The sequence below is a fragment of the Sorghum bicolor genome, chromosome 7 (genome assembly GCF_000003195.3).
Source record: "Sorghum bicolor cultivar BTx623 chromosome 7, Sorghum_bicolor_NCBIv3, whole genome shotgun sequence".
In the NCBI taxonomy this organism is placed as follows: Eukaryota; Viridiplantae; Streptophyta; class Magnoliopsida; order Poales; family Poaceae; genus Sorghum; species Sorghum bicolor.
This window is the reverse complement of record NC_012876.2, coordinates 60723383-60750658: the sequence shown is the minus strand read 5'-3', so window position 1 is coordinate 60750658 and position 27276 is coordinate 60723383. Positions and strand designations below refer to the sequence as shown.

Genomic DNA, 27276 nt, shown 5'->3' with positions numbered 1-27276 from the left:
TAACCCCGTACCGTTTATTTTCTAGTCTGGATCATTAGTAGACATTTTACCTTGAGATAGTTAATTAGAGCTAGTGATGTTGTTCATATTATGGTTGGAGATTAATTACGGACATCATGTTTCTAACCCTAGAAATTAATCTTCTCGATTTTTTATTTATCATTTTTATTAACTTCAAGTTTAGTTGACTTCTGTTTGACCAAATAGAGAGAGCCAGGGAGAGAAGCGAGAGGCGAGAGCGAGAGGGGAAGAACAACTACTATAGGAGAAGGGCGAGGACGGCGGCGGGGAGGCGTCAGGCAGGCAGTTAGCAGCCATGAGCGGCGGCGGGATGGAGGTGGAGGTTCGCGTGGTGGGCGGCGCCCGGAGCTGCTTCGCCGCGCTCCCGCTCCACCTCATCCACGCCCTGGAGCGCACCTCCGCCACCGGCGACCTCCCGCCCGTCCTCGCGCTCGAACTTCGCGGCCCCGCCGGCGCGCGCTGGTCCCTCGCCTGGTCCGGCGCCGCGTCCCGATCCCGCGCCATCGAGGTGAGCGGCCCCCCAAGCCACATCCCGCTGTACCTTTGTCACTTGGAGAGTTGGAGTCCCTGTCGTCACCCTGTGTGCGGGAGTTTCCTGAATTATGCGTCAATCCTCGGTTGAATCGATGCCTGCTGTCGGAAATTGGGAATTAAGCTTGTGACTTGCTCGATACAGCGATGAGACGATGTCGCGTGGAGTGAATTTGGTCGTGGAGTGTCGATAGGGTGACGCTGTGATCCTCCTTCACAAACCCACAGTTTGACGTGAGACTTTGGAGTTAATAGCCTTGCAGGGGATCAAAACCCTCAAGCTCTTTCATATTTCCTTGTCAGTTTTGTATTGTTTTCGATATCTCTGCATGTGGAACTGTGACGACCGACCCTCTCTTGCTTGTCCTCAGCTTGGTTATCTCAAACACCCTCCTGTGGGTGTACATTATTTATGCAGCAAAAGCGCACAAGAAATTTGCAATATTGTTTTATCAATGGTCTGTCTTGCAGGTTGCACAAGAGTTAGCAGAATGCATCTCGCTGCCTGACAGAACTACAGCACAGTTGAGCGTAGCTCGCTCTCTGGCCAAAGCTGACTCGGTCAGTATTGAACCCTACAGTGAGGATGACTGGGAGATACTGGAGAGCCGTGCTGATTTGGCTGAAGAAACAATCTTGAAGCAGGTCTTCTTTCCTTTCTTTTTTTCTTCAATATGTCTGTTACTCTGTTAGGCCTGGTTCAGCTCGTGAAAGATTTTGGTTTTGGCTACTGTAGCACTTTCGTTTGTATGTGACAATTATTATCTAATTACGGAGTAACTAGGCTCAAAAGATTCGTCTCGCAAATTACAGGCAAACTGTGTAATTAATTTTTATTTTCGTCTATATTTAATGCTTCATGCATGCGTACAAAGATTCGATGTTTTGGGTATCTAGAAATTTTTTGGGAACTAAACAAGGCCTTATTCTTGCGTAGTGTAGTAATTCCATCCTGCTATTTTTTTTTAAAAAAAAATTGTTACATAAATTTAATTATTTTATTTTTGAAATCAGGTCGGCATCGTTTATGAGGGCATGAAATTTCCATTGTGGTTGGATGGACATAATATTGTGAAGTTCGTTGTTGTGTCATCTTTTCCCGAGAAGACAGTTGGTATGTTTTTTTCCTGCATCATTGTGCTAACTTATACAACTTGTGTTACAACTATTAGTTTATGTTCTTTTTAATATCCTTTTACATATTATACCGCTCAAAGGTGATATATTTGTTCATCTTTCTATATGACATTAAGTTTGTGTGAATTTGTTTTGAAATAGGTTACTGACACTTGTTAATAAGTAATTGTGCTGTAATCATGGTAGAAAGCAACTCTTGTGTACTTCACCAAACATGATACTCTTTAGCTTCTGAGCTAAGCTGATTCACCTGTAAACAAATTTGAGCTGTCCATATTCTTCTTGTTCATTTTCCCATCTACTTTGGAATTTGGCACTAGGTGATCATGGATCGTACAATATCCTAAGACTAATTACCTATGGCACCTAACTTGGGGATACCCATCTACATCATAATTCATGCCGGGTGCCTAATGGAATTATGGTATTTAAGGTTTATGTTAACTTCAGTCAAACATGTTATGTAGTCTGACATATCTTACTAGTATGCAACACCTACATTTTTCCAAACTTAGATATATATATTTAAGAATCCAGCTTAATTATTCCCTCCGTTCCAAATTATAAGACATTTGTCATTTCTAGATACATTCCATTTACTATGTATCTAGAGTTCTAGACATAGCATATACCTAAGTGCATAGCAAAAACTATATACCTAGAAAAGCCAGAATGTCTTATAATTTGGAATGGAGGGAGTACATCTTATCCCTTCTAATAAATGTTTCAGAATTTAAAGTATGGGTATCAATTTGATGCATTTCATGTGTATATTGTCTGATGAGTATTACTGTAACTAATGTACACCTTATGAAGGAATGCTAAAGATTTTTTTTTTTAAAAAAAAAACTGTGGTGTCGTATGAGTACATGCTATTAATATCATACTCCCTCCATCCTAAATTATAAGTCATTCCAAGAATCTTGGAGAGTCAAAGTATCTCAAGTTTGAACAAATTTATATGATAAAATAATAACTATTATGATACCAACTAAGTATCATTAGATTCTTCCTTAGTTATATTTTCATAGTATACTCACTTTATGTTACAAATCTTAGTATTTCTCTCTATAATTTTGGTCAAACTTGAAAATATTTCGACTCTCCAAGATTCTTGGAATGACTTATAATTTGGAATGGAAGGAGTAGTAGATAATCTGTTCAATAATGTTCCTTTCTTAACTTGTTATGTTTATCTATTGCTAAGGATCCACTGTGTTTTTCTTTCTTTTAGTTCAACTTGTACCAGGCACTGAAGTTGCTGTTGCACCCAAAAAACGAAAAGAGAAGCCTTCTCAGGATCTGCAAAAGCAAAGTGCACTGAATGAACCAGTCAAAACAAAGGCACTCCTGCGTGTTCAAGCAGCTGATAGGAAGTATGCACATACATTCAAATATAAAGGTGTTGAGATAGGTGTGGTTGTCAGCTATGCTGTGCTAATTCATCCTGATACAGCTGCAAGTATTTCGGTTGGCAATCTCCAATTAGTCACTGTTTCACCTAAATCATCAAAGAAAGGACTAGCTCCAAAAGGCAAAGAAGTTGGACAAAAAAAGGGAATTCCAGTAACTAAAGAAAGGGCCCATGAAGCCATTGTTTATATCTTACTTTCAGACTCTGTTGCAAAAGGGCATGTTATGCTTCCCTACTCTATTCGTCACTTCATAAGTGCTGATGTACATTCATGTGAGTACACAGGTCTTTCTTCCCTTTACCTTGAAACAGCTAACTTATATAGTCTCTGAATTCTTATATAGACTTTGAATTCAGATTGAGGACAAAGCATTTCCCAGCAACTATTTTGTCAGTGTCCTGTTGAATCTTGTCTGCTGTTTACTTTACAATACTAAAGTATGTTTACTGATCCTAGGGGTATATATTAAGACATATTCTGCCAACATCAAGGAGGATGAACCTCTAGTGACAATATCTCCTTTACAGTTCAAGATGCGTGTGAAAGATGCCCATGGTAGCAGTAAATTAGTCAGTCAAGAAGCAGACACTTCGAGGATAACCAGGATTCCTTCAGAAAATGGTGATTTCTTCCAGAAAGCTCGTTACAGTGAAAGTGAAAATCTTCAAGGTGCAGATATTGAGAGCATTTCTGAATCAGTGTCAAAGCAGAAATTTTTTATTAAGCATTGGCTTATTGGACACCTTAAAGAAATGGGCTTGCATGCTAGCCATACCGAGATGAATTCAATAGTTTTGCCAACCAATATTTTGCTTCATTTAGAAGTGACAGATAAAGAAGGAATCAAAGGAGTTGAATTTTTATACCTACTAGCACTTACTTCGGAAAATTCTAGTTTCAACAATTCACAACTTAATGTTGAGACTGTTTGGAGTGTTCCAACCGGCAATTCCGATGATCTTGAACTGCATTTCGGGAAGTTGGAGCTGGGTGAGCCTGTATCTTTTGATTCCCTAGTGGACAGTGGTTCCAGTGATGGTTTCAAGCTGACCCGATCTTCTTTAGGTTGGATGGAGAATGCAATGTCAGATGTGACAAAAAGTAATAACTTTTAACCAGATAGGCAAATAATTTATTTTCTGCATCTGTTTGTTTTCTGGATGCTGCATTTCTTACTTTTGACTAACTGACTTTATTTTCTGGATCCTTTCCTTTCTGAAGGGTTATCTGTGCTCTTATCAGCAACTAGCCTAAGGTTATTTAATAGGATAAAGTTCCCCTTTCCTGGACATGTTCTTGTCTATGGACCTCGAGTAAGTAACATCCAGTTTCTTTTGTGAAACTTGTGATTATGAGGTGTTCTCTGTTTTCACATGGGATGTCATAATGTTAAATTGTACTTGACTGTAGGGTTTTTGTTTTGTTATTTACAGTTTTGTTTGGCTTTATTCCTGTTTCAGGGTTCTGGCAAAACCGCTTTGACCAGGGCTTCTGCAAAATACTTTGAAGACCATAAAGATATCTTGGCACACATGTAAAACTCTCTTTACATTCTGTGCATTTCTTATTCTGAAAGAAAGAACATTGCAATTTAATGATATCATCTATTTTTTGAAGAACAGAGTATACATAGATTGTTCCAAACTTGCACTTGGCAAGGCTAAGGAGACAAGGCAAGAGATTGAAGACAGAATATCTGAAGCACTGCTTCATTCACCTTCGATCATCATATTTGACGATCTGGACAGTGTAATTTCAGTCTCTTCAGATCCTCAAGTGTCTCAATCGTCCAGTTCTTCTGATTCTCTTGTGAGATATTTAACTGACATTATGGATGAGTACAAGGTGAGGATATGTCATTACACTATTCTTTATTCACATTGTTGAAATTTGTTAAGAATAAGTGTTGATTATGGTTGTTACAGTTATTTTACCATGTTATCCTTTTTCCTGTGAGTAGTTATTTATTTATTTATTTTTAATGGCATGACCGCTTTCTAGGATAAGATTCGAAATACATGCGGGTATGGACCTATGGCATTTATGGCTTCGGTTCAATCACTTCAGAGTCTTCCTCAAGACTTAACCTCTTCTGGTTACTTCTTTTTCTATTTTTCTTCAAAGTGTGCTGGTTGAGTCGCTGACTTCAAGTATACTAATAAAAACACTTTTTTTACCCTGCAGGGAGATTTGATTTCCATATTGAGCTTCCTGCTCTTGCAGTCGCTGAGCGCAAAGCCCTATTGCAACATCAAGTTGAGGAGCATGAGTTACTGTGTTCTGAGGAAGTTCTATCAGAGATAGCATCAAAATGTGAAGGTTATGATGCATATGACTTGGTAATTCTAACTCTTATCATATGATGGTCTTTATAACCAACTTAATCATATTTTTTGTGATGATAATTATAGACCAATTCTTTCAACAAGCAAAAATGAGGAAAAACATGCTTCTTAGTTCTTAGGTAGTTATGATTATGAACCAAAGTCACAAATATTCATAGCTGGTCTAGCAGACAAATATTCTTTTGCATGGATTGAGGTGGGAAAAAGGTATTCATCCTAAATGTATGCTATTGTGTTTCAGGAAATTTTGGTTGATAGGGCTGTGCATGCTGCTGCTTATCGCTTTCTTCTGCCTTCTAATGCTTCTCACAACTCTCTGAAACAAACTTTGCTGATGGAAGATTTCTCTGAAGCAATGCATGGCTTCCTTCCAGTCGCCATGCGTGATCTTAGGAAATATGCTCCTGATGATAAAGATGGTGGTTGGGAGGATGTTGGAGGGCTAAATGAAGCAGTAACTATCATTAAAGAGGTGCACATTTCTTGCTTTCTTGTTTGAAGGTGTTGGTTTCATCAACACGCTCATGAAAAAAAACTAAATATTTTTAGGCGCCTTGATGGTCCTACTTATATTTGTGTTCCTTCTTGTAGACTCTTGAACTGCCATCAAAATACCCAAATATCTTTACCAAGGCACCTGTGCGGTTGCGGTCGAACATTCTCCTGTATGGACCACCTGGATGTGGTAAAACTCACATTGTGAGAGCTGCAGCTGCTGCTTGTTCTTTGCGATTCATTTCAGTCAAGGGTCCAGAGCTATTGAATAAGTATATTGGTTCATCTGAGCAATCTGTAAGGACCTTTTCATTCCTTTGAGCATTACACAATCATTCATGCCTTTTCCCTTCACTAAAGATATTTGAAGGTTTAGGATATTTCCTTGTATCTTTTTTCTCAACCCTGTTCTCCAGCTAGGAGTGTGGGTGTTGATCAGAATTAAGATCATGAGTAATGTTAGTAAACCAATTCCAGGTTCGCGACTTTTTTGCAAAGGCCGTTGCAGCAGCACCTTGCCTATTATTCTTTGATGAATTTGACTCCATTGCACCCCAGCGAGGAACCCATAGTGCTGGAGTTTCTGATCGTGTAGTTAATCAGGTAAGAAACTGTCTCATACTCTCCTTGCCACTAAAATGATAAAATGTCTTATCTTCGTTGTTATTTCCAGAAAACAAAAGAACAATCTAAGTGTGCATTTTTTGTTTGTATGCAGTTTTTGACGGAACTCGATGGTGTGGAGACCTTGACTGGAGTATTTGTATTTGCAGCTACGAGGTTAGTGCTGTGCAAAGCATGACAACTATTATAGTTTCTGCAGTCCTAGTCCCATGCTCTTTTATTCTGTATTTTTACAGAGATGAAAATGATGTGAAGATTACTTTTTTTTGGGGGGGGGGGGGGGGCGCTAATCTTAGGGAGATTGTGACTAAGTAGCTTGTTTATTTAATTATTTTGTGTTGCGTCTTTTGATGGGATTGTTATTGTTTTGCACAGCAAGCCACAGCTAATTGATGCTGCGCTTTTGCGGCCTGGAAGGTTTGATCGTCTAGTCTTTTGTGATTTCCCTCGGTGGGATGAACGTTTAGAAATTCTGAAGGTGCATTCTAGGACGGTGAGCCCTCTTTCTGGAAAATGGTTGCTGTTGCTTCTGTGAGGTTTTCTTATGCTGACTGTCATGATTGGGAGATTTCACGTCATAATATCTAATTTTACCAAAATTTCCAGGCATTATGTGCTTTCTTTGATATCTTGCATCTTTAGAACAGTGCTACCTTTTGTCTTGTCCACTTTTCAGCCTCTCTTGATTAAGATCTCATTTGTACTCTTTTCAATTTTGTGAATGATTTCAAGCTGAGAAGGTTAAACATTTATGCATATTGTGAATCTGTATGAATTCACGAGACTACGAGAGTGTTATTGTCATTGTCAATTGTCATTAATGTTGTCAGTGCTTGCTTCTTTTCTAATGTCTTCAGGTTTCACTGGCAAGTGATGCCAGTCTCGAAGATGTTGCTTCTCTAACTGAAGGATTTACTGGTGCTGATCTCGCTGCTATTCTAACGGATGCTGGACTAGCAGCAGTTCATGAACTTTTGGACAACCAGGAGAATGGTGTCCCAGAAAGTGAACCGTGCATCAGCAAAGAACTTCTCATGTCTGTCACTAGGAAGGCTCGACCTTCCACACCAGCAGATGAGAAGAGGCGATACGATAGGGAGTTTGGTGAATTCGTGTCATCCAGGAAGTCTATTTCGACGAAGGTGCCCATCATTCTCATTTTGAATTCCTCAACAGTCAAAACCATGATGTTTTTATTTAAAAGTTCTAGTATCATGTTAGTGTTTTTGCTACATGATGAGATTCTTGGATAATTACTGGAAGAATTCGGTGCAGGCAAGAGAGTCGAAAGGCAAAAAGGTCACACTAGCTTGAACCTTTCCTTGGGCAATAAATATTGATGTGTTGCAAAAATTGGACAGGTAAGGCAGCGCTCTTTATGGTTTCCATTAGTTCTCAAAAATTTGAATTTACTGAGCATTTCGCTGAAATAATTTCCGTTATACATCAGACACTAATCTGGTTGTGATTATCTTTTGGTCAGTGGCCCACAAGAAGGCTGGTAACAGGTGTACTTGTCAGGTCATGTGGCGTGCGCTTCCTTTCATTCGAAGAGAAACAAAATCTACAAAGAAACCTAACCAAGGGTCCCTTGTGTATACTTGGATTGGATGGGGGAAGGCCATTGGAGGGACCTGTAGTTGGTGGAAGGCGCAAGGGCGCTGGTGAATCAGTGTTATAGCACTCGTCACAAATTTTGTACGGTGGTGAGTAGTAGGAAATAGAAATTCTAAGAGAGAACGTGCTAATCCTGGGCTGTTCTGTAATTAGTGTTACGATGAATGATCCGCTTCTTAACGTGCGGCAGTCATTATCATAGATGTGCTCGGTCGGGGCACTACCGCTCTAGCCACAGGGTTTGCAAGGAGAAGGTGTTGATTTGATTCCGTGGGGAATAAGTGTGAATGGTGGCCTGGTGCCACTTAGCTCTGCTGAATAAGCACCATTTGGTTTGTACTGCTGGGCTACGAGCCTCTGAAACCTGGGCGACGTGCCCTTATATCTATCAGTTTTGGTTTTTGGCTGTGGCTGTTTCTGGCGATTATTAATTACCTAGCCTAACCCTGTTTTGGGTCTGTTCGCTAGCACGCGACCCTCCGGCAGTTTTTTTTTTAAATGAAGTAAATATTACAAATCCTTACATAGGCCTTGTTTAGTTTGCGAAAATTTTTGGCTTTGGCTACTGTAGCACTTTTATTTATATTTAACAATTATTATCTAATCATGAATTAACTAGGTTTAAAAAATTTATTTAAAGAATGTACAATTAGTTTTTATTTTTATCTATATTCGTGCATGCGTTCAAAGTGCTCCTGCCTCGTGAGGTGGAGAGGGGGAGGCGGAGAAGCATCACGAGGAGGACGACTAGGAGGAGGGCGGTTGCAGCGTGGACGGAAGAGGAGAGCAACGTGCTGCGCCCAAGCAGAGGGCGGCTCGGATCCATCGCGATCACCGCAACGGCGATGAGCTCGACGGCGGCGATGAGGAACCCTCCGGCGTTTAAACACGCAGTCACCACGCACTGCTGCGCTCTCTTCCCCGTTACTAGATGGTGGGCCGAAATGGACAGTACATTTGGAGCCCAACGAAAAATACATGGCCCGCGAACAGCCTGACTTGGTGGGCCAGCATTGTCACTGTCATAGGAGCCAGCATCCATCGAGGGTGAGGGACGGAGGCGAGCCGACCCGACCGCGACCGGCGTGGAGAGAGAGAGAGAGAGAGAGAGAGAGAGAGGACCAGCAGCAGCCGAAGGGAGGGAGGACCCCTACCGGGAGGGAGGAGCAGATCAGCCAGGGAAGAGGAGGGCGACGATGGCGTCCGGCTGGGGCATCAACGGGAACAAGGGCCGCTGCTACGACTTCTGGCTGGATTTCAGCGAGTGCATGAGCCGCTGCCGCCAGCCCTCCGACTGCGGCCTCCTCCGCGAGGACTACCTCGAGTGCCTCCACCACTCCAAGGAGGTGAGCTATGTCTATCTACCCCCGTCCGCTCTCCTGCCCGCCCGTCCATCCGTCGGCTTCCTCCATTTCATTCGATTCTTCGTCTCCTGACTCTCAAGAACCCTAGCGTCAGATCCCCCACCGTTCCTCCCTCGTCTTACCTGTGTGTGTTCGGCTGCCTAGATCTGCCGCGCTCTTGGCCTCCCTTCTTTGCCATGCGTCATTCTTCGGTTTCAGTCGCTGTTGTCATCGTATCGGTCAGTATGGAGGAATGGATGGATGCGGCGGTTTCCCCCCAATCCTGTTGCGAAATCTGGTGACGAAGTGGCAGTTTGGAGGGTTTACTTCATGTCTAGGGTATGGCATTTGTGATCCAGGGAAGTAATCAGGCCTTTGAATTGATCAGGACAAGTTTGGGTGATGGTTTTATGCTTCCAGCCCTTGTGTCATTGATTGATAAACTTAAATTATATATAAGAGTCCTGATAGGAAGACCCACCGGAAGACCTAAGTACTACTATGTACTGTAATTTCCTAAGTGACATTGTTCTGGTTCAGGTTTGGATTACTTAGACTCCTTTCTCTACGTTCAAGCACTGGTATTTATAGTCGTTTCGGCCTCTTGCTTTAGGTGATTGGCTAGCAAGATAATTCCCAAACCTTCTGCTCGAGAATGTGACTAGGATATGAAAATGTTCAGAAGTAGAAATCACAAATCATATGTACTCCCTCCGTCCCTTTTAAACTCGTTCTCGCCTTCCAAGAAGTCAAACTTGCTCAATTTGACCAAATATATACAAGAAAATATTAATATTTATGGTACATAATTAGTACAGTTACATAGATCGTTGAATCTATTTCCATAAGGTGGTATAAATGTTGATCATATTTTCTATAAACCCAGTCAAACTTAAGAAAGTCTAACCACCATGAATACTATAGCGACCCCTAAAAAGGGACAGAGGGAGTAGTACTTATATCTCAACATGTCCAATGACATCCTGATGTCATGTTTCTTTTTCCCTGTTTTGGTTTCAAAGGGTAGGCCCCTGATTTCTTTCATAGACCAAAAGAAGCTAGTGAAATATGTGAATCAGAGTGAAAACTTGCTTGTATGAGTTATATATTTCTTGTTTATATCCTGTTGGCCTGTTGGGGTTTAAATAGTCATGACTCATGAGGAGCTTTCCTTGTGGTAAAATATTAGATGAACTTATGGGAAAATATTGACACAGGCTTTGTGATTCTTCTGCAGTTCCAGCGCAGGAACAGGATCTACAAGGAGGAGCAACGTCAGATCAGAGCTGCTGCTCGGAAGGCCAAGGAAGAAGCTGAGGGAGCCCCAGCTGTTGCAGCTCACCATTAGTCTCCCTTTTATTTTTTCTGTGTTGTGTTGTTTTCTGTCAACTCATCTTTGGTTCGGCTGTGATGCTAAGGGCAAGGCAATAATCTCCAATCTCTCTGTTGGACTACACAGATTTTTTTTCCCCATCTCACTCCATGACTTGTTCAGTACCATGACTTACAAATAGTCATGGTTATGAAGTTCCAGCCTGTTTGTGATACTGCACGATGTGATGTGCCTGATTTTTCCTGTGGCATTGTAAGAGGAGCGTTTTTGCGCTAATGATGGTTTCTGGTTGTTGTTTTGCGCAGCCAACCGATGACTTTTCTAGTCACCTCTTCTACCCAAAATAGCATGAGATGTCATTTGATGGTTATCAAGAAATGTGCTGTGGTTTCAAAAAAAGATGTCATATAAAATGTCACATCCCTGCCATTTTTTACATGAATACGTTACAGGCACTCAAGATTATATAAATATTTAGAAAGTGATTTTTATCTAAATTATACCTATGCTATGAATAGCTAGATCTTAAAACCAAACATATACGACGCTTTGCAGTATGGATGACTGCATAGGTAAACACTCGGCAAAATAGATGAACCACGCCCAACATTCATGTAGGCTTAGTCTGACGCCCAACATTCTTCTTTCTAGTGTCTTTCTTTTTCTTTTTGCCACCGAAGAATGAGGAAAACTGATCTGAACTTACTCTCTAGTCCTTCATCGTGATCAAATCTAATCACAATAAAATGGAGAAGAGATCGGAGAAAACTATTTCATAGCAACGACACTATCTCCACCCTGATGTCGCCATTCGGAAATAAGTCTCCATGTCATCAAACCGATAAGGATGCTGACGCCATAGTTGTTGCCCACATCTTCAACAGAGTCGTCATAGAGAAAAGAATTTCACCCTGCTCTCTCGCCATCGTTAGAGAGGAAGAAATAAATCCCCAAAACCAAAAAAAACTTTACATAAAGAGACCTTAATCTAAAAATTCGATCTCCTAGAAAAAATTTATTAAAAAACGATAGGTCACCACTCCCTCTAGCTTCTGGCGATGTGCCAGAAGAGAGGGACCAGTGGTTGTGGAGACAGAGCGGCAGCGCCGCCGAGTTGGAGACCCTACCTATTTATTGAAATTATAGCAGTCTTTCAGATTCACTATTGAAATTATAGCAGTCTTTCAGATTCACTATTGAAATTATAGCAGTCTTTCTGATTCACTCAAATGGAGATACGGAGATGAGGCACGATCCATACATTGCAGCTGAGCCCGTCTAGTCCTAAATTCAGTGCTTAGCTTAACGCTAATCATCACAAGTTATCTTCACAAATTCAGTAACAATTTCAAGATGTTGAAGCATGTCACACCTGAACAGCTAAACAAGTAACAACGTTTGTCAGACCCGTTGACAGTCTTGCCCACAGTTAACATTAGGAAGGCAATGACACTTGAAAAAACTATATCATTACAATCGTAAGGAGGGATCAGGAACCAGTCCACATGTCTATACTTTCATGTACAACATTTCCTTTCCAAGCAGGATGTGCATGGCTCTTATTCTAAAGCTAAGAGTTACAAAGTCGAACACTGCACTATCAGAAAAAGAGTAACAAACTATTCCTCTTTTTCATGTTTCACTTTATTTTGCTTATTTTATGAATGGCTTGCCAAACTATATACAGGGACTGATTTCAATCCCAGTGGTTCCTAACAAATTGCTAACTACTATCATAGAAGGCTGGAATTCCCTCACAGAAGCTTATAAGATCATTGGAACAAGAAAAATCCTGTGACGCATATCAGGTATGCATCCTTGATTTGCTTTCCAGGCTATTCTGTTGATGCAGATTCGGAGGACCCAGATAGTGAAAAAAAAATGTTGAATGAAGGAATTTGCAAATACTCGTCAAACATGCATCATTCTTTTGCTATTGATGCAGACCTGGAGGTGCCAACTACTGAAAAAATCCATTGGCAACTGCCAAGCATGTACTGACACAGCTGGTTCATGATCAACTACTCTGGTCCAAAATAGCAGTCCTGTATAGACAACCGGTCAAAAGCATCAAAATTTGCCTTCAAACCGACAAACTGACTTCCAAGCTGTGCACACGGAGCATCTGGCCATCTGCACCCTTCTCTTGTGCGGAAGGGGCAGAGTGATTCGCAAAAATGGTCCCCTGGTGCATCCGAGACCAGGCTGTCCTCAATTGCAGAGATTGATACAGAGAAGTCACCATTTTCATCTTGCTGAGCTCTACCATCTGCGCCTCTTCGTAATGAACACGACAGCACTTCAGTTTTGTCCTCGTCTTCGCTTGTCGAGAATTTAATTGTGCATCCTATAGATTCTATCGCCTTCTTAATGGCAGCATTCTCCCTTTGAGCACTTTGAGCTGTGGCTAAAGCTGTACTACTAGCACGTTTCTCCCTTTGCAAGTCTTGTTTCATAGATTCCAATTTCAATTTGATATCTTTTGCCCTCCACTCAGCAATATCCTTTGCCTGTCCATTCCATGGTAAAAAGAAAAATTATAAGGCACATCTGATACACATAGGCCATTTTGAACTGAATGTCATAATAGTTCTCTCCTATGCTATTTAAGCTTCAACCAAGAATTTGTTGTCCTTCGGTCTTGTTTAATAGAACTATAGAAGTTTCCAAACAACTATCAAATTGAACAAATAATATGGCCTTGTGTGCCACAATAAAATGGTCACAAAATAAAATGCAATTGCTATAGATAATTACCTTCATTGCATCTGCATATTTTTTATTCATAGCATGCCATTGGGATTCAAGATCACCACCTTGTGACTCAATGGGGCATGTCCACCTCAAATAAAACTGGGGCCAGAGTGTTGGGGCAAGTGCTGCAGCAGGGGGCAATAGTGCACCATTGTGCTTTACTGGATCATAGAATGGATTATAGTGCTCATGGAAGCTGCCGCCAGAAGCTCTTAGATTAGCCAAATATGACCACATGCAACGACAGGAGTTTGTGACACCAGATTGCTCCCTTTCCCGTTCACTTCCATTTCAAACCAAAAATTAGCTATGCAGAATATTATACAATAAATATAAATTGAGCTGTATAGGTGAAAAAAGAATTAAAGCTATTTTATATTTTTCTCGAACGATGCAGGAGAACAGCGTGTCATTTCATTAAGTAAAATGAGCTACAAGAGAATCCAGAACCCCAAACACCAACAGTAACACACTCTAAACTACAGCGACTAGTTGCTGCCCAACACCACTACCTATACCAATTACCAACTCAGAGAGGGCTCAGGCTCCAGCCGAACACCGAGACCACATTCCTCTCCCATCTTTTGCAACATCAGCTGGATACTTGGGCTACCTCCCTCAAAAACACAAGAATTTCTAGGTTTCCAAAGCTCCCAAGCTAATTTATTACCAAGAGATATGCACGTACGGAACAAATAAAGATCATGCTCTGGACTTTGGAAACACAACTGGTAACAGTTAAATCTTGTGGGTTACACAATTTTAGAATGAAAAATGATAACTTCTAAACTAGGATATTATTGTTTGCCAAAATAAGACAAGCAATGCCGAGCTCAAGAGAACCACAGTTTTACCATTCAAATAGATGTGAAATAACGCCCCACCCAAATAGGTATCCAATAAAAATATATTGTTTCTTACGTTCAAAAAAAATAAAAATATATATTGTTTCATAAGCCATAAGTTTGTGGTGGTGAGGCCATGAGGACAAAACATGCTGCTTATATGTTTTCCCTAATCAAGTAAAGAACACAATAACACATAATCATGGCATGATGGGAAACACTGGCACCAGAAAAGTAATTTGAAAGGAGAACTTATGTCTCCTTACAGAGGATTGCCATGATTCAATAATTTATTGCTATTTCAAATTTTCAATTCTAAAGTGGATGTCAGGAAGAAACATTAGCTCAAATCACAAACAAGGGTACAAATGTATACCTATTGCACAAGAAGTTCCCAAAGCGACACGATAGCACACAATCCATAAAATCAACTAGGAATTTCTGCAAAAATAAAATCAGTTTAAAGATTATGAGTAGTATTCATGGAGACTTGTAGCTGACCCTTCTAATTGTGGAGGAAAAGAAAACTTACTGATGAGAACTGAAATGCAGATGGGTACAGACGTAACAACTGCGAGATACAATCGAGCCACTGAAAAATAATACACAGTATAAGCCATATTAAAAGACTCATGTAATTAAGAAAATATGGATATATCCAAAACAGCTAATAATGCATGAACATAGTGACCGTTGAAAACAAGTACATTTATTCATAAGCACAGCACTTTGCCACTGAATGCCAGTATTGATGTTGTTTTCTCCATTGGTAATATTGTAGAGGATTAGTGATTAACTTGCTGCTCGGTACTAACTGATGTACTCCTAAGTCCTAATTTCTTTAAAAAAAACTTCTTAAGGGCATGGTTTGTTCTGCAACCTAAACCTAAAAGTTGAGAAGCCTTCAAGCATGCCTAATGTCAACAATCCACACAGCAGAAAAGCATGTCTTCCAGGCAATGAAGTAACACAAGGTCACAAGTTGTAATCATTGAATCAGAAATTCAGAGTGACAAATTAGCTATCAACACATCAGAAGATACTATTTATCAAGATACAAGGATTAGAGTACTGAAGCAGATAAGGGAAAAAGAAAGCAGCATTGAACCTACCTGTAACAATATCGGTGAAGAGTTGTTTGATGTCTGAGATTGAACTGAAGGATTAGAGGATGGTCCTGATGGCCCTAAAGTGTTCCTACTTGGAGAACTGCTTAAATTTCCGAGGGAAGGTTGCCTTAGTAGCTCATACTGTGACCCCACATTCTCAGCTACTGTTGGAACTCCCATTCTCTCTGCAAATGGATGACCAAATGCTAACCAATCCTTTTCAACAAGAGCCTAAACCATTGTGAAGTGTGTTATCAGCAATAAGAAAGGCAATAAGCTGATGGGATTACTGAAGCATAAAAATTAAGAGCCAGTTATCAAGTATCGAACACGACCCAACAAGAATATGTAAAACATTCCAAGGCAGACTCATACAGTATGAAATGCAAGCACATTGCACATCGACACAAGAAAGAAGGGAAATAAACTCCAGCACTGTTTTTCCATTTCAGTGACACACATAGACAATTAAATAACCATATGTTGAGTGGAACATTCCAGACAAACTAAAAGTTACAATAGAATCACAAATGTGAGAATAATTATTTTGCGACCATGAGTCTACTGCGAACTGTGTACCTGGAATCCACTGAAAGTTCGATAATAGGGATCAAGCAATAAACAAGCAAGTGCAACCAACTGGGTTGTACGGTCCCATCCATCACTGCAGAAATAAAGTAGCAAAATAAATCATTCAGATGCTATAAAGAAAAAACTACAAAGCTATAGAGATCACACAGGATCCTCAGATGACACCCAAAGGATTATTCATCTCAAAAATAAACCAAAAGGATTGTCAATTAACTGGCTCCATTCTGGTAGGGGCCAAAGTTTAGAACACTGTAGGTTCTACTGAAATTAAATTTGGCATTGAATTACCAGGATCTTTGAAATGCCTAACTAATAAACTACATGCTTACAGAATCTAGAGTGCAATAACAATCAAACGAAGTAAGCCTAAGCCATAGGTTTATGGTTACACAGATTATTTTATGAACACTAGGACAAGGATCTACATTGTTTCACAGCCTTGTGGGGGTAACCATGCCACAAAGAGCACAGCTGTGGGGGTAATCATGCCACAAAGAGTAATAATCTTACCTACGCATTCAGTCACATTGTATGCAAGCCAGGTCAACCCATGTAACAAAATTAACCATTGTAATCTCCATTTACCACAGTAAATAGATTAATGGGAATTAGAGACTGAGAGATCAAGATAAAAACCTGCAATGTACAAGAACTGACGCTGCTTCTTCTGAAATTTGTGCAGCAATCCATGAAGCACCGACCAGAATATTCTGGATATGGTTTAGCCATTCCCCCAGTGTTGAAGAAAATGATGTCATGCTATTTAGATTGCCTCCACCCCAGGTTGATCCACGATTCCTCTGCCAAAGAAAAATAATTAAAAACACCAGTCTTGCTTTTTTTCTGCTTCGTAGTTGACGAGCTTGAAACAGATGTTTTTTTTACATGAAATACAGCAGGGGAGGCCCCCTCTGTAGAGATTTTATTAGAAGGTACAAAGAAACTGTACAAAACTCTCTGGCAAGAAGCCAAACAGCAGGAGCTGGCCTAAAAAGGCAAGAAGCAAAACCAAACAGAACTAAAAAAGAAGTTCTACACAAAGAAGAAAAGCTGAAACAGATGTTACATGACAGATTCAGAATTATCCATTGGTATGGGCATGTAAAGGAAACGATACCACATTCCCAGACAAAGTTCATGTATGCATTCTGGGAATAGATGCCAACCTCAAAACAGCATAAATTCTATCAGCAAGGCAAACCATCAACTTACCCGATCTCCAACAACAGATACAGCTGAAGGGCTTCCATTTGATGAAATTGAGCCATGAGCATCCACATAGTCCCTAAGGCGAGAAAGACTATCTCTCATTGTGTGGATGTTTTGTATTCCTAAAAAAAGAACCTGGTCCCAGATCCAGTGGATTAAAGATAGCAAATATGTTCTTTTCTTCATGGAAGAAGAGGGGGGAAATTACTACAATGCAAAGCTATATACTAGACAACTATCACATGTAACATTACCTCAGATCTGGGGTAGTTAGAAGATGATTCTGAGCCCCCACCCTTTGCCCCATTTGCTAAAGCATTTGCTCTTGGCCGGGCATCAATTATGTACAATTTCCTGTTTTACATCAGGAGCAGAAGCACTATTTAAAATTTTTATTATGAATATATATCCAAAAAAAGTCAAAAGGTATGCAGAGAGGGCATCAAAGAATAATGGCCTAATAATTAACTGCCATCTGCTCTAATCACTAAGCTGCTGATTCCCTTTTGTTAAAGACAAAATGTAGGAAAACGAATTGTGCCACGCCATCTGCTATTGAAATAAACCCTCAGCTTCAGCTAATCCGAAATATACACATGCCTTAGCTCAGTATGTACTGTCTGAGGTAATTCTAAATTTTAATACTTAGTGCCATAAAAGAAGGGCGAGACAAGAGAAAAAGGTGGCGTGTTAGCTATTCTGAAACTGAAAGTTCATCCCTGTTATAACTAATCTATAATATCTATATATAAATTGAAATTGAAAGAGTGAATAGAAGGGGAAGAGGTATAGAAAATTTATAGGATACAATATTTTAATGGATGGCAATACTAAAAGATGAGCCAATATAGCATGAAATGCATACGACAATACCTTGGAGATCCTTTCTCATCGGTGGTTCTGCTGCTAAGAGCACAGACAAGCTTCTCATCCGCATTGCTACAGACAATGTCCTAACATTAGACCAACCAAATTCAAGAAGAGACAACAGGTGTTCCAGGGAAATTAGGTAGATACAAACTCACTTTCTAAAGTTCATCATCAACCCCACCATCGGCTGAGATGACCTCGCTAGAACAGCTCCAGACCCTATAATGTAAAGAGGTTCAGGTTTTTTTTCCCCCACAATTCCTTTGTAACCATTAAAACATGCATGATTTATCCCCAACAACAGTGAGTCAGTAATATTAAATGTAGGTTTCACATGCATGATTTATCCCACCAACAGTCAGTCAGTAATATTAAATGTAGGTTTCGTTGAGAACATGAAAGGACCCCTAAGGGTTTTTTTAAGAACATGTAACAAAACACAACCCAGATTTCCTAAATCAGCTTAAACAATATACTAATACTGATTATCTTTTTTTAACATAGAGACCCTGCAAAACCCTCCACTTATTCAAGCTAGGAAGAAGTTGACCTAGTATTATTTTCTAGTTCATAGTAGCTACTTGCTATCTTTTTAAACCGAAAGAACCTGGGTATGGATGATATTGTATGCACACAAGGGCACCACAGAATTACAGAATTGCTGGTGGAACTTACTGCACGGGTACAATTGCAGGCTGCAACATGAAACACTAGGGCCTTGTTTAGTTCCCCAAAAATTTTGCAAAATTTTTCAGATTCCTCGTCACATCGAATCTTTAGACGTATGCATGGAGTATTAAATATAGATGAAAATAAAAACCAAGGTTCGGCTAGGCGGCGACTAGGCGGCGATTAGGCGCGATTAGGCGCTAGGCGAAGCCCGTCGCCTCGACTATGGCCATAGTCGCGCTTCCAGGCGCTGGGCGGCGCTAGGCGGCGCGTAGTCGGCGCTGGGCGGCGCGGAGGCGCGTTGGGCGGCGCGGAGTCGGCGCGTAGGCGGGCGCGAGCGCGAGTGCGGCCAAATCGGAGAGGCAAGCGCGACCGCGCCAAATCTCCCGCGCCAAATCGGCGAGCGCGGCCAAATCCCGCGCGTCCAGGCGCGCGCGCGGCCACGAAACGGAGGCGCGGGAGAATAGAAGGGAGCGCGGCGACCTCCCTGCTCCTCCAATCTCTTCCCCTGCTCCTCCTGTCCTCCATTCTCTTCCCCTGCTCTGCTGCTCATCCCCGAGGCGCCCCCCGCTGGTCCTGCTCCTCCTCCCGCCGGTCCTGCTCGTCCCCTGCTCCTCCAAGTTCGTCCCCTGCCGCCGCTGCCCTGCTCGTCCTCGACTGGAAGTCTGGAACACCTCCCCGCCGGCCACCACAAGTCCCCAAGGTGAGCTCCCTTCCCTCCCAGCTCCTCCCCTGCTGATCTCCCCTCTTCGCTCTTTGCCTTGCTGTTTGTTCAGTAGCATGCACATTAGCTGCTGCTCTTCTCAGCTGTTTCATTGTTAGTGTGTAATAGACTAATAGGGTGTGCTATGTGCATGCTGTTGCAATCGGTAGGATGTCGACAGAACATCCTGAACCAGCAGTGGCAAATAATCTCCTCAAAAGGAACTCAGATGATGTTGGATGGGAATATGGTGTTCTTGTTGATGCTAGCAACAAGGACAAGGTGAAGTGCAAGCTCTGTGACAAGGAGATGAGAGGAGGGATTTATAGGCTGAAGGAGCATTTGGCTCATGAAGGAAAGAATGTGAAGAAATGCCCAGCAAGAACTCCACAGGCTATGGAGGCTAAAGAGAAGTGCAAGAAGGCACTAGCTGATGCAAAAAGAAAGAGGGAGGAGAAGACTGTTCGTGAGCTAGAAATTAGAGAGGAAGTTCATGTCTCTAGGGTTGGAACAGATTCTGATGAAGTCACCTGTGTTGGAAGTTCAGAGCCCCACAAATTAGGACCCATCGACAAATGGACACGTGTTATTGATCCTAAAGCAAAAGCAGCTGATTCTTTCAAGCAACAACAGCTGAACAAGGATCTTTGGAATGAAAGAACCAATGAGGTGCACAAGTACATTGCAAAATGGGCCTATACACATGGTAAATTGCTAGTATACTATGCTGTTTTTACATTTCAAAGTTCATTAGATGTTTTTTCCTGTACAGAACACTAATTATGCTTCTTTTCAATGTTGTGTTGGCAGCTATTGCTTTCAATGCACTTGATAATGATGAGTTCAAGCAAATGTGTGAAGCAATTAGACAGTTTGGTCCAGGTTATGTACCTCCAACTCAGAATGCACTGCGAGGGAAGTTGCTGGAAGACGAATATGAAAGAACAAAGAGTTTGCTGCAGGAGCGTGAAGCCGAGAAGATGAAAAATGGTTGCTCTATTATGACTGATGCTTGGTCAGATAGGAAGAGGAGAAGCATAATGAATGTGTGCACCAATTGTGCTGAGGGAACCTCCTTCATCAGCTCTAAGGAGATGTCAGATGTCTCACATACCAGTGAGCTCATCTTTGAACTTGTGGACAAAGCAATTGAAGAGATTGGTCCAAACAATGTGGTGCAAGTAGTGACTGACAATGCCTCTAACAACATGGGAGCAAAGAGGCTATTGGAAGAGAAGAGACCACACATATTTTGGACATCTTGTGCAGCTCACACAATCAACCTTATGCTGCAAGGAATTGGCAACATGCCTCGGTTCAAGAAAGTGGTTGACCAAGCAAAGTCATTTACCATATTTGCCTATGGCCACACAAGGACATTGGAGTGCTTGAGATGCTTCACAGAGGGGAAAGAGGTAGTGAGGCCAGGAGTGACTAGGTTTGCTTCAAACTTTCTCACTTTGGCTAGCATGCAAGAGAAGAAGGACCAGTTAAGGAAGATGGTGGTTCATAGTAAGTGGGACACATTGAAGGATGTGAAATCAAAGAAAGGAAAAGAGGCAACAACAACTATATTGAGTCCAAGCTTTTGGAGGGATGTGAAGCTAACATTGGCTGTTTTTGAGCCATTGGTCAAAGTCCTCCGTTTGGTTGATGGTGAAGTGAGACCATCCATGGGTTTCGTTTATGGAGAACTACTAAAGGCAAAGAAACAGATCAAAGATGCCTTTGGAACTGTTGAGGCTCGGTTCAAGGATGTAATTGCTGTTGTTGACAAGAAGATGAATGGAAGACTTGATTCTCCATTGCATTTGACAGCCTATTTGTTGAATCCTCACTATAGCTATAGTGACCCATCAATATTTGATCAGCCCAAAATATCAGAAGGGTTCATAGCTTGTGTTGAGAAATTTTATTACCATGATGAGGACATGCAGCATCAGGCTGCCAACATTGAACTAAAGAAGTTTCAGAATAGAGAAGGACCCTTTAGCAAAAAGCTTGCTAGGACTTTTGAAAATTTTGATTACAACCCAGGTAGAGGTACTTCCTGTTCCTGATTCCTAAACAACATGGCTGAAGGTTGTTTGCTGCTGTTTTCTAAACTAATAGAGGTGTTCTTTTTTTATTTCAGCATCATGGTGGAGATTGTATGGATATGAAACACCAGCTTTACAGAAGATGGCTACAAGGATCCTATCTTTGACATCAAGCTCTTCTGGTTGTGAAAGAAATTGGAGTGGGTTTGAAGCGGTTAGTACCTATCTATTATGAACATTTCATTTTCAGCAGCATTACAATTAAATTGTAGAAGTAGAACTAAGAATCCTCTTTTTCAATTGTAGATACACACTAAGAAGAGGAATAGGCTTACTACAGCCCGCCTCAACAAGCTGGTGTATATCCAATTCAACTCCAAGCTGCTTAGTAAGAGAGAAAAGATCAAGTCAAAGAAAATCATTGATGTTCTTTTATCTAGTGATACATGTGAAGCTCAAGGTTTTCTCCAAGAAGGTGGGGATGATTGTGCATTGGTTGAATTTAGAGATGGGGAGGAAGATGAGATGGAAGGTACAGGGATACCTTGGTCTGTCATTGGAGAGGCAGTGGGAGCAGATGAACAGCTTGAGAGGCGTAGAAGTACAAGAGTGAGGGAGCTCTATGAAGGAGAAGAATTTGAGTCTGAAGAAGAAGAGTATGAAGATGAGAATAGGGACTACAGTGAAGAAGAAATATGATATGTACTGCAGCTGTGTCACCTTGTTTATGTGTCTGTGTGCCTTCTTTTATTATTTGTGAGACCTGAACTAAGAACTATGTGTTTGTGCTGTGCTTTATTTATAAATTGTGTTGTGCACTTCTATTATTGTCCAGCTGGAGGTATGGTGTGCTCATGGATGGGAGGCTGCTGAAATCATCCAGATAAGTCACAATTTAGTGTCCTATACTCCTATCTAGCTGTCTATTGAGTATTGAGTTATTGACTAATACTAGCTGTAAAAATGTGTTGCAGTTGCAGCCATGCAGGAGCTAGGAACAGGCAGGAGTAGGACTCAGGTATGTCTACTACTCTACTGGCACAAATACTGAGTCTTTGACTCATATATAGTAGTTATATACATATATATATAGACATATATAGTCAATAGTCATATATATAATATATATATAATTTATGGCTATATTGCCAAAACGCCTAGGAAAACGCCTAGGAGCGCCTAGGACCGAGTACTCCCGACTAGGCGCTAGGCAATGGGTCAGCGCCCCGATTACGCCTAGCGCCTAGCTGAACTTTGATAAAAACTAATTGCACAGTTTGGTCGGAATTGACGAGACGAATCTTTTGAGCCTAGTTAGTCCATAATTGGACAATATTTGTCAAATACAAACGAAAGTGCTACTATTCCTATTTTGCAAAATTTTTTGGAAGTAAACAAGGCCTAATAATAGTGTTGGTAGCTGCATCTGCGGCTAGAAAGAAAGCAATACTACCCTTGGTCATGGATACATGCCATTATAGAAATAGGGGCACTATGCAGCTAAACTTTTGAAACTTTATCTATGTATCTATATCATTCCATTTTTTTTCTACAAGGAACATGAATATATATGAGTATATTTGCCTCAAGAAGTAATTCCATAATATCATTGATATTGATGGGTTTTATAAATATATTATGATGAAAACGAATGGTCCAAGTAACATTTTGGGCGGGGGCCATGTCAATGTCCAAAACAATGTGTTCTGACCAGAGGGAATAACTAAATATTGTTATTCAGACAGTATTTCTCAGTGAGGATACATACCAGGGTCACACCATGAAATAACAGGCAAGCGCTTGCCTGATCGAAATGTGGAGGCTTGAAATAAATCTTCATCACTAATGATAGTAGACAAATGGTAGTATCAATTACTCGTAAATGTGTTTAAGAAAATAAAATTACCACATGTTATTGTCAAGAGCATGGAAGTACCTTATGCTTCTTGGTACAATGAGTTCAGAGGGGTAAGTTGAACACAATGAATAACTAGAATTAACTCTAGTTAGCCTCCACCATTCGTTACAAAAAGAAACTTCCTCAACTCCCTGTAGTGGTAAACTTCTCCTAAAAAGACGAAAGTATTCCCTCAAGAGACGCCACTTTGGCTCAGAATCATTCTTAATGGCGGATGGGTCACAAGAAAATGCGTATAGATCCCACAAATTAGCAGGTTTAGTGTATCTCCTCAAAGCATCAAACACTTCATTTTTCTGAAAAGAGAAGCATCACAAGTAAAATCTAATAGATTCAGCATGCATGGAAAAATAATATGCTAAAAGAAACAACTTCATACAGAATTGAAATAAGGTACCTGCTTTGTTTTGGGAACAAAAGCGAACACAATGATTCTCATGTCTTTGCCTGACCAAAAGTAGATAAGTAAAACACAAAGATCATTACATAATCCTTTATCAAATATTGTAAATAGAATAGTTAATGTGATCATTAGAAAAAACATGTGGACCCACCAACAACAAACTAATTCTAACTATCATAACGAAAATCAGTACACAAACTTTAACAGAAATTGCAAAATGGAATAGATATGGCAACTAGGAGAAAAAACTGTAGATCTGCCAACAATAATACAAGCAAAGTAAATGTAAATGACATACGGGAAAAACGCTTCACAAGAAAGTTGAAGCTAACAAGTTCTCTTTATTTTAATCCTAATCTTCGACAAAAAAAAAGGATGGATAGACGCAAATTACAATGTGATCAACAAAATGAACCCCTGACATCAGTAGTATCATTCAGAGAGACATCTTTTCATTTTTTCACAAAAATTCTACTCAAGTTAATTATAAGGCAGAGTTGAAGTTGGGCGTATAATTAATTATGCTCACAGGTGACTCAGTACAGACTACAAAATTACCAATGACTTGAAGAAGTTCACGGGGGCGGTTCTTATCAGAGAGGTGGGGCAAGGGTTGGAGCTTCACATCCTGCAAAGAAACTGATCTAGTCAATCATTTAAAGAACAGTTTGCAAGTGTGGTAAGCACAAGCTACATAACTATATAGTCCTGGGCTAATAAGGCAAACATGGAAAGGGTGAAGAAGTCCAACATATGTTACTTTAGACTTACGTCATTTAGCTTCTCAATTGTCGTCAGTGGAATGGTACCCAGCTCTATGACACATTTTTTTGCTTGGCTCTGCAAATGGTCACATGATTAAAACAACAATGAGGGGAAGAGGGAGGAATTCCTCACTGCAAAATCAGTATTCAGTATGACCAGTTGAACATAGAAAATGCAAGGTGTGATCTATCGCATATCCATGCAGAAAGCAAATCAAGTCATTTTCGGGATTCCAGATCAATGGAACAGAGTTGATGGAGAAAAATATGTTGCCAAAAATAAATCTTACATAGTAAAATCATACTGTATTGAATATGCAGGAAACATCAAAATCACTTAAATTATCATATAATGGTCATAATAGAAGAATAGCATGACTTCTTACCACAAAGAGAAGCCGGAAATTTGTAACTGAGAGTGTACCAGCCTCACGGTTGTTTAGTAGAACAACTCCATGGCCCTAAGGAAGGAGAGAGATAAAATTCAAGATGGGCATGCGAAAATCCGTCTCTTACAAACTTGAGGCACAAAAACAAGTCACTTATTTATTAAGTAAAAAAAGGTAACTTGCCTAACCCCAAACAGGGTATGACATGGCAAATCATCATGGATACGCAATTATAGTAAGGTCAGCTGCTTGTCATTCTGAAACCCTAAATAAATTAAAAGTTTCTATTTCTATATATATACTTGACATAGCCAAACTACATTTGACATTCAGATGTTCAATATTCTGAATGCTAAACAGTAAGCAAAAATAGCAAGCATGCTGCACCTGATATCACTGCCAAAGAGTATCCGATGAGCTTTTGAATGCGCCGTTAATACTTTATCTCCAGTATGTAGCCAAAGGGCCTCTAGTCCATCTGGTTAGAGAGCCTCAGCGGCAATCCGCAGGTCCTGGGTTCGACTCCCTCGTGGGACGAATTTCAGGCTGTGGTTAAAAAATCCCCTCGTCTATCCCAAGCCAAAGCACAGGTCAAGAGCCGGCCCACTCACAGGTTACGGTTCCCTGTGTATGGATGGGGCCGGGGTTCGGGGATTTTCTTGGTTTGTGTGAGAAGACTTTCTTCTTAAGTACAATACCCAGGGGGGCAGTCTTGACCCCTCGCAAGCCGAGTTTTTTTTTTATTTCCAGTATGTACCAGAAAGATGCTCTCATAATGTTTTTGGCGCATTTGCTGCTATGAAGCATTTGTTTATTAGTCTGGTTTTGACAACTGGACTAGTTGTTTTCAGTTTTATCCTGGGCAACGACATTCCCATACTTGCACCTTACTGGTAACATTGGAGGAGCCGTTAATGATATATGAAACTTTTCACTTTCAAAATTCATATCTGGTATGCCATTGGTCTGTCAACTCCAAAAGAACCCTCACACTAGCCCCACTGAGGCTGAGTACAAGAAATTCATTGGATGCCTCAAACATGCTTTATTATTTATTTTTCTATAAACTGCAACATGGCAGAATTCATCTTATATAGATCCACTGCTCCAACAATAACATCTGCTAGTACGTGATAATATGATAGCATCTAGACTTGAGAAGAATACATGAAAGGCATACCGATCGATTTTGTTGCAGAAACTAATAGGTTCAATTTTGATGCAATCAGACTAATTCGGCAATGGCAGGAAAATGTGCATCATCAGTTAACCTAATAAGGGTAAGACAACCCACACGATTGTCCTTACACAGCAGCTATCAAAGCATGAAAAGCTTGTGGAAATCGGGGATTAAGTAAGTGGGGTCAAAAAATCGAGGTTACCTGTGCGAGCACCTCCTCGTCCTCGAGCAGGAAGTCGTCCATGCTCTCCTTGACGGCCTGGCCCGACCTCCGCGGCCTCGGATCCTTGAAAGCGAGAGACGGCAGCACGCATCAGTACGGAGATCGCAAACACGAGGCGGAAGCTAACCCTAGCGGCGTAGCTCCAGCACGGACCCAGCCCACGCGTGCTGCGCTGCGGGGAAGGGGGGGGGGAAGGCCCTGGTGCGCGCTCGTGGCGGTGGCCCCCGTGCGCCCGTCCGTGCCCCTAGTCGCGTGCCTGCCTACCACCCACCTAGCGAACCGAATTCCGAGCCCTCTCCCCCAGCCACACACGAGCGGGACGCGTAGAGAGGCGTACAGACACGCGCGCGCAAGCGCCGGGAGGACAAGCGGCGGGGGTTGCGCGGGAGCGAGCGAGCGAGCGGAGGCAGCGGCAGCCGCGGGGAGGGGAGAGGCGGCCGTACCTCGATTTGGTTCCAGTCGATGGCGTCCCAGCTGCCGGAGCCATCCATCTCCGGCGAGCCGCGGCGGTGGCAGCAGACAGCGGTGGGGCGAGGTCCGTGCGCTTGCGCTTGCGCGTGTGCTTCCCACGGCGTCGCGTGGTCGCGGCGAGAGGGAGAGGGAGAGCGGTGGGGGAAGATTAATAATTAATTAAAACAAGGAAAGAAATGTGTTCGCTTGCCTTGTTCTGGTCTGTCCGTGTCCGTGTCCGTTCGTCGGGCACGCTTTGGCTTGCGGCGTAGGCGACCTGACCGTGCCCGACGCGGCCT

At 41.4% G+C, this 27276-nt stretch overlaps 3 protein-coding genes across 4 annotated transcripts; 2 read left to right on the top strand and 1 right to left on the bottom strand.

The window, feature by feature from the left end:
* On the top strand, positions 191 to 8591 carry LOC8058004 (peroxisome biogenesis protein 1). Of its 2 annotated transcripts, XM_002445660.2 has the most exons (18): positions 193 to 529; positions 1024 to 1197; positions 1567 to 1666; positions 2924 to 3376; positions 3561 to 4205; positions 4326 to 4417; positions 4565 to 4638; positions 4727 to 4949; positions 5106 to 5199; positions 5289 to 5443; positions 5691 to 5921; positions 6041 to 6241; positions 6422 to 6547; positions 6663 to 6724; positions 6944 to 7061; positions 7426 to 7710; positions 7844 to 7929; positions 8052 to 8591. In XM_002445660.2, the coding sequence occupies exons 1-17, from the start codon at positions 317 to 319 to the stop codon at positions 7880 to 7882; spliced, it is 3285 nt and encodes a 1094-aa protein (XP_002445705.1). In that variant the 5' UTR covers positions 193 to 316; the 3' UTR covers positions 7883 to 7929; positions 8052 to 8591. The 2 variants fall into 2 exon arrangements, 1 of the variants encoding a protein (XP_002445705.1); XR_002454928.1 differs by lacking the exon at positions 6944 to 7061 and having other exon boundaries at positions 191 to 529.
* LOC8057827 (NADH dehydrogenase [ubiquinone] iron-sulfur protein 5-B) lies at positions 9114 to 11196 on the top strand. The gene is made up of 2 exons (XM_002445659.2): positions 9114 to 9531; positions 10766 to 11196. The coding sequence occupies exons 1-2, from the start codon at positions 9382 to 9384 to the stop codon at positions 10874 to 10876; spliced, it is 261 nt and encodes an 86-aa protein (XP_002445704.1). The 5' UTR covers positions 9114 to 9381; the 3' UTR covers positions 10877 to 11196.
* On the bottom strand, positions 12297 to 27185 carry LOC8057826 (phosphatidylinositol-3-phosphatase myotubularin-1). Its single transcript, XM_002444556.2, has 19 exons — positions 26971 to 27185; positions 26507 to 26590; positions 25122 to 25196; positions 24743 to 24811; positions 24530 to 24599; positions 23966 to 24015; positions 23587 to 23864; positions 23419 to 23492; positions 18395 to 18458; positions 18243 to 18308; positions 17624 to 17723; positions 17373 to 17504; positions 16797 to 16960; positions 16149 to 16233; positions 15573 to 15800; positions 14993 to 15052; positions 14837 to 14901; positions 13619 to 13898; positions 12297 to 13371 (listed from the first exon to the last, which is right to left on the bottom strand). The coding sequence occupies exons 1-19, from the start codon at positions 27016 to 27018 to the stop codon at positions 12883 to 12885; spliced, it is 2481 nt and encodes an 826-aa protein (XP_002444601.2). The 5' UTR covers positions 27019 to 27185; the 3' UTR covers positions 12297 to 12882.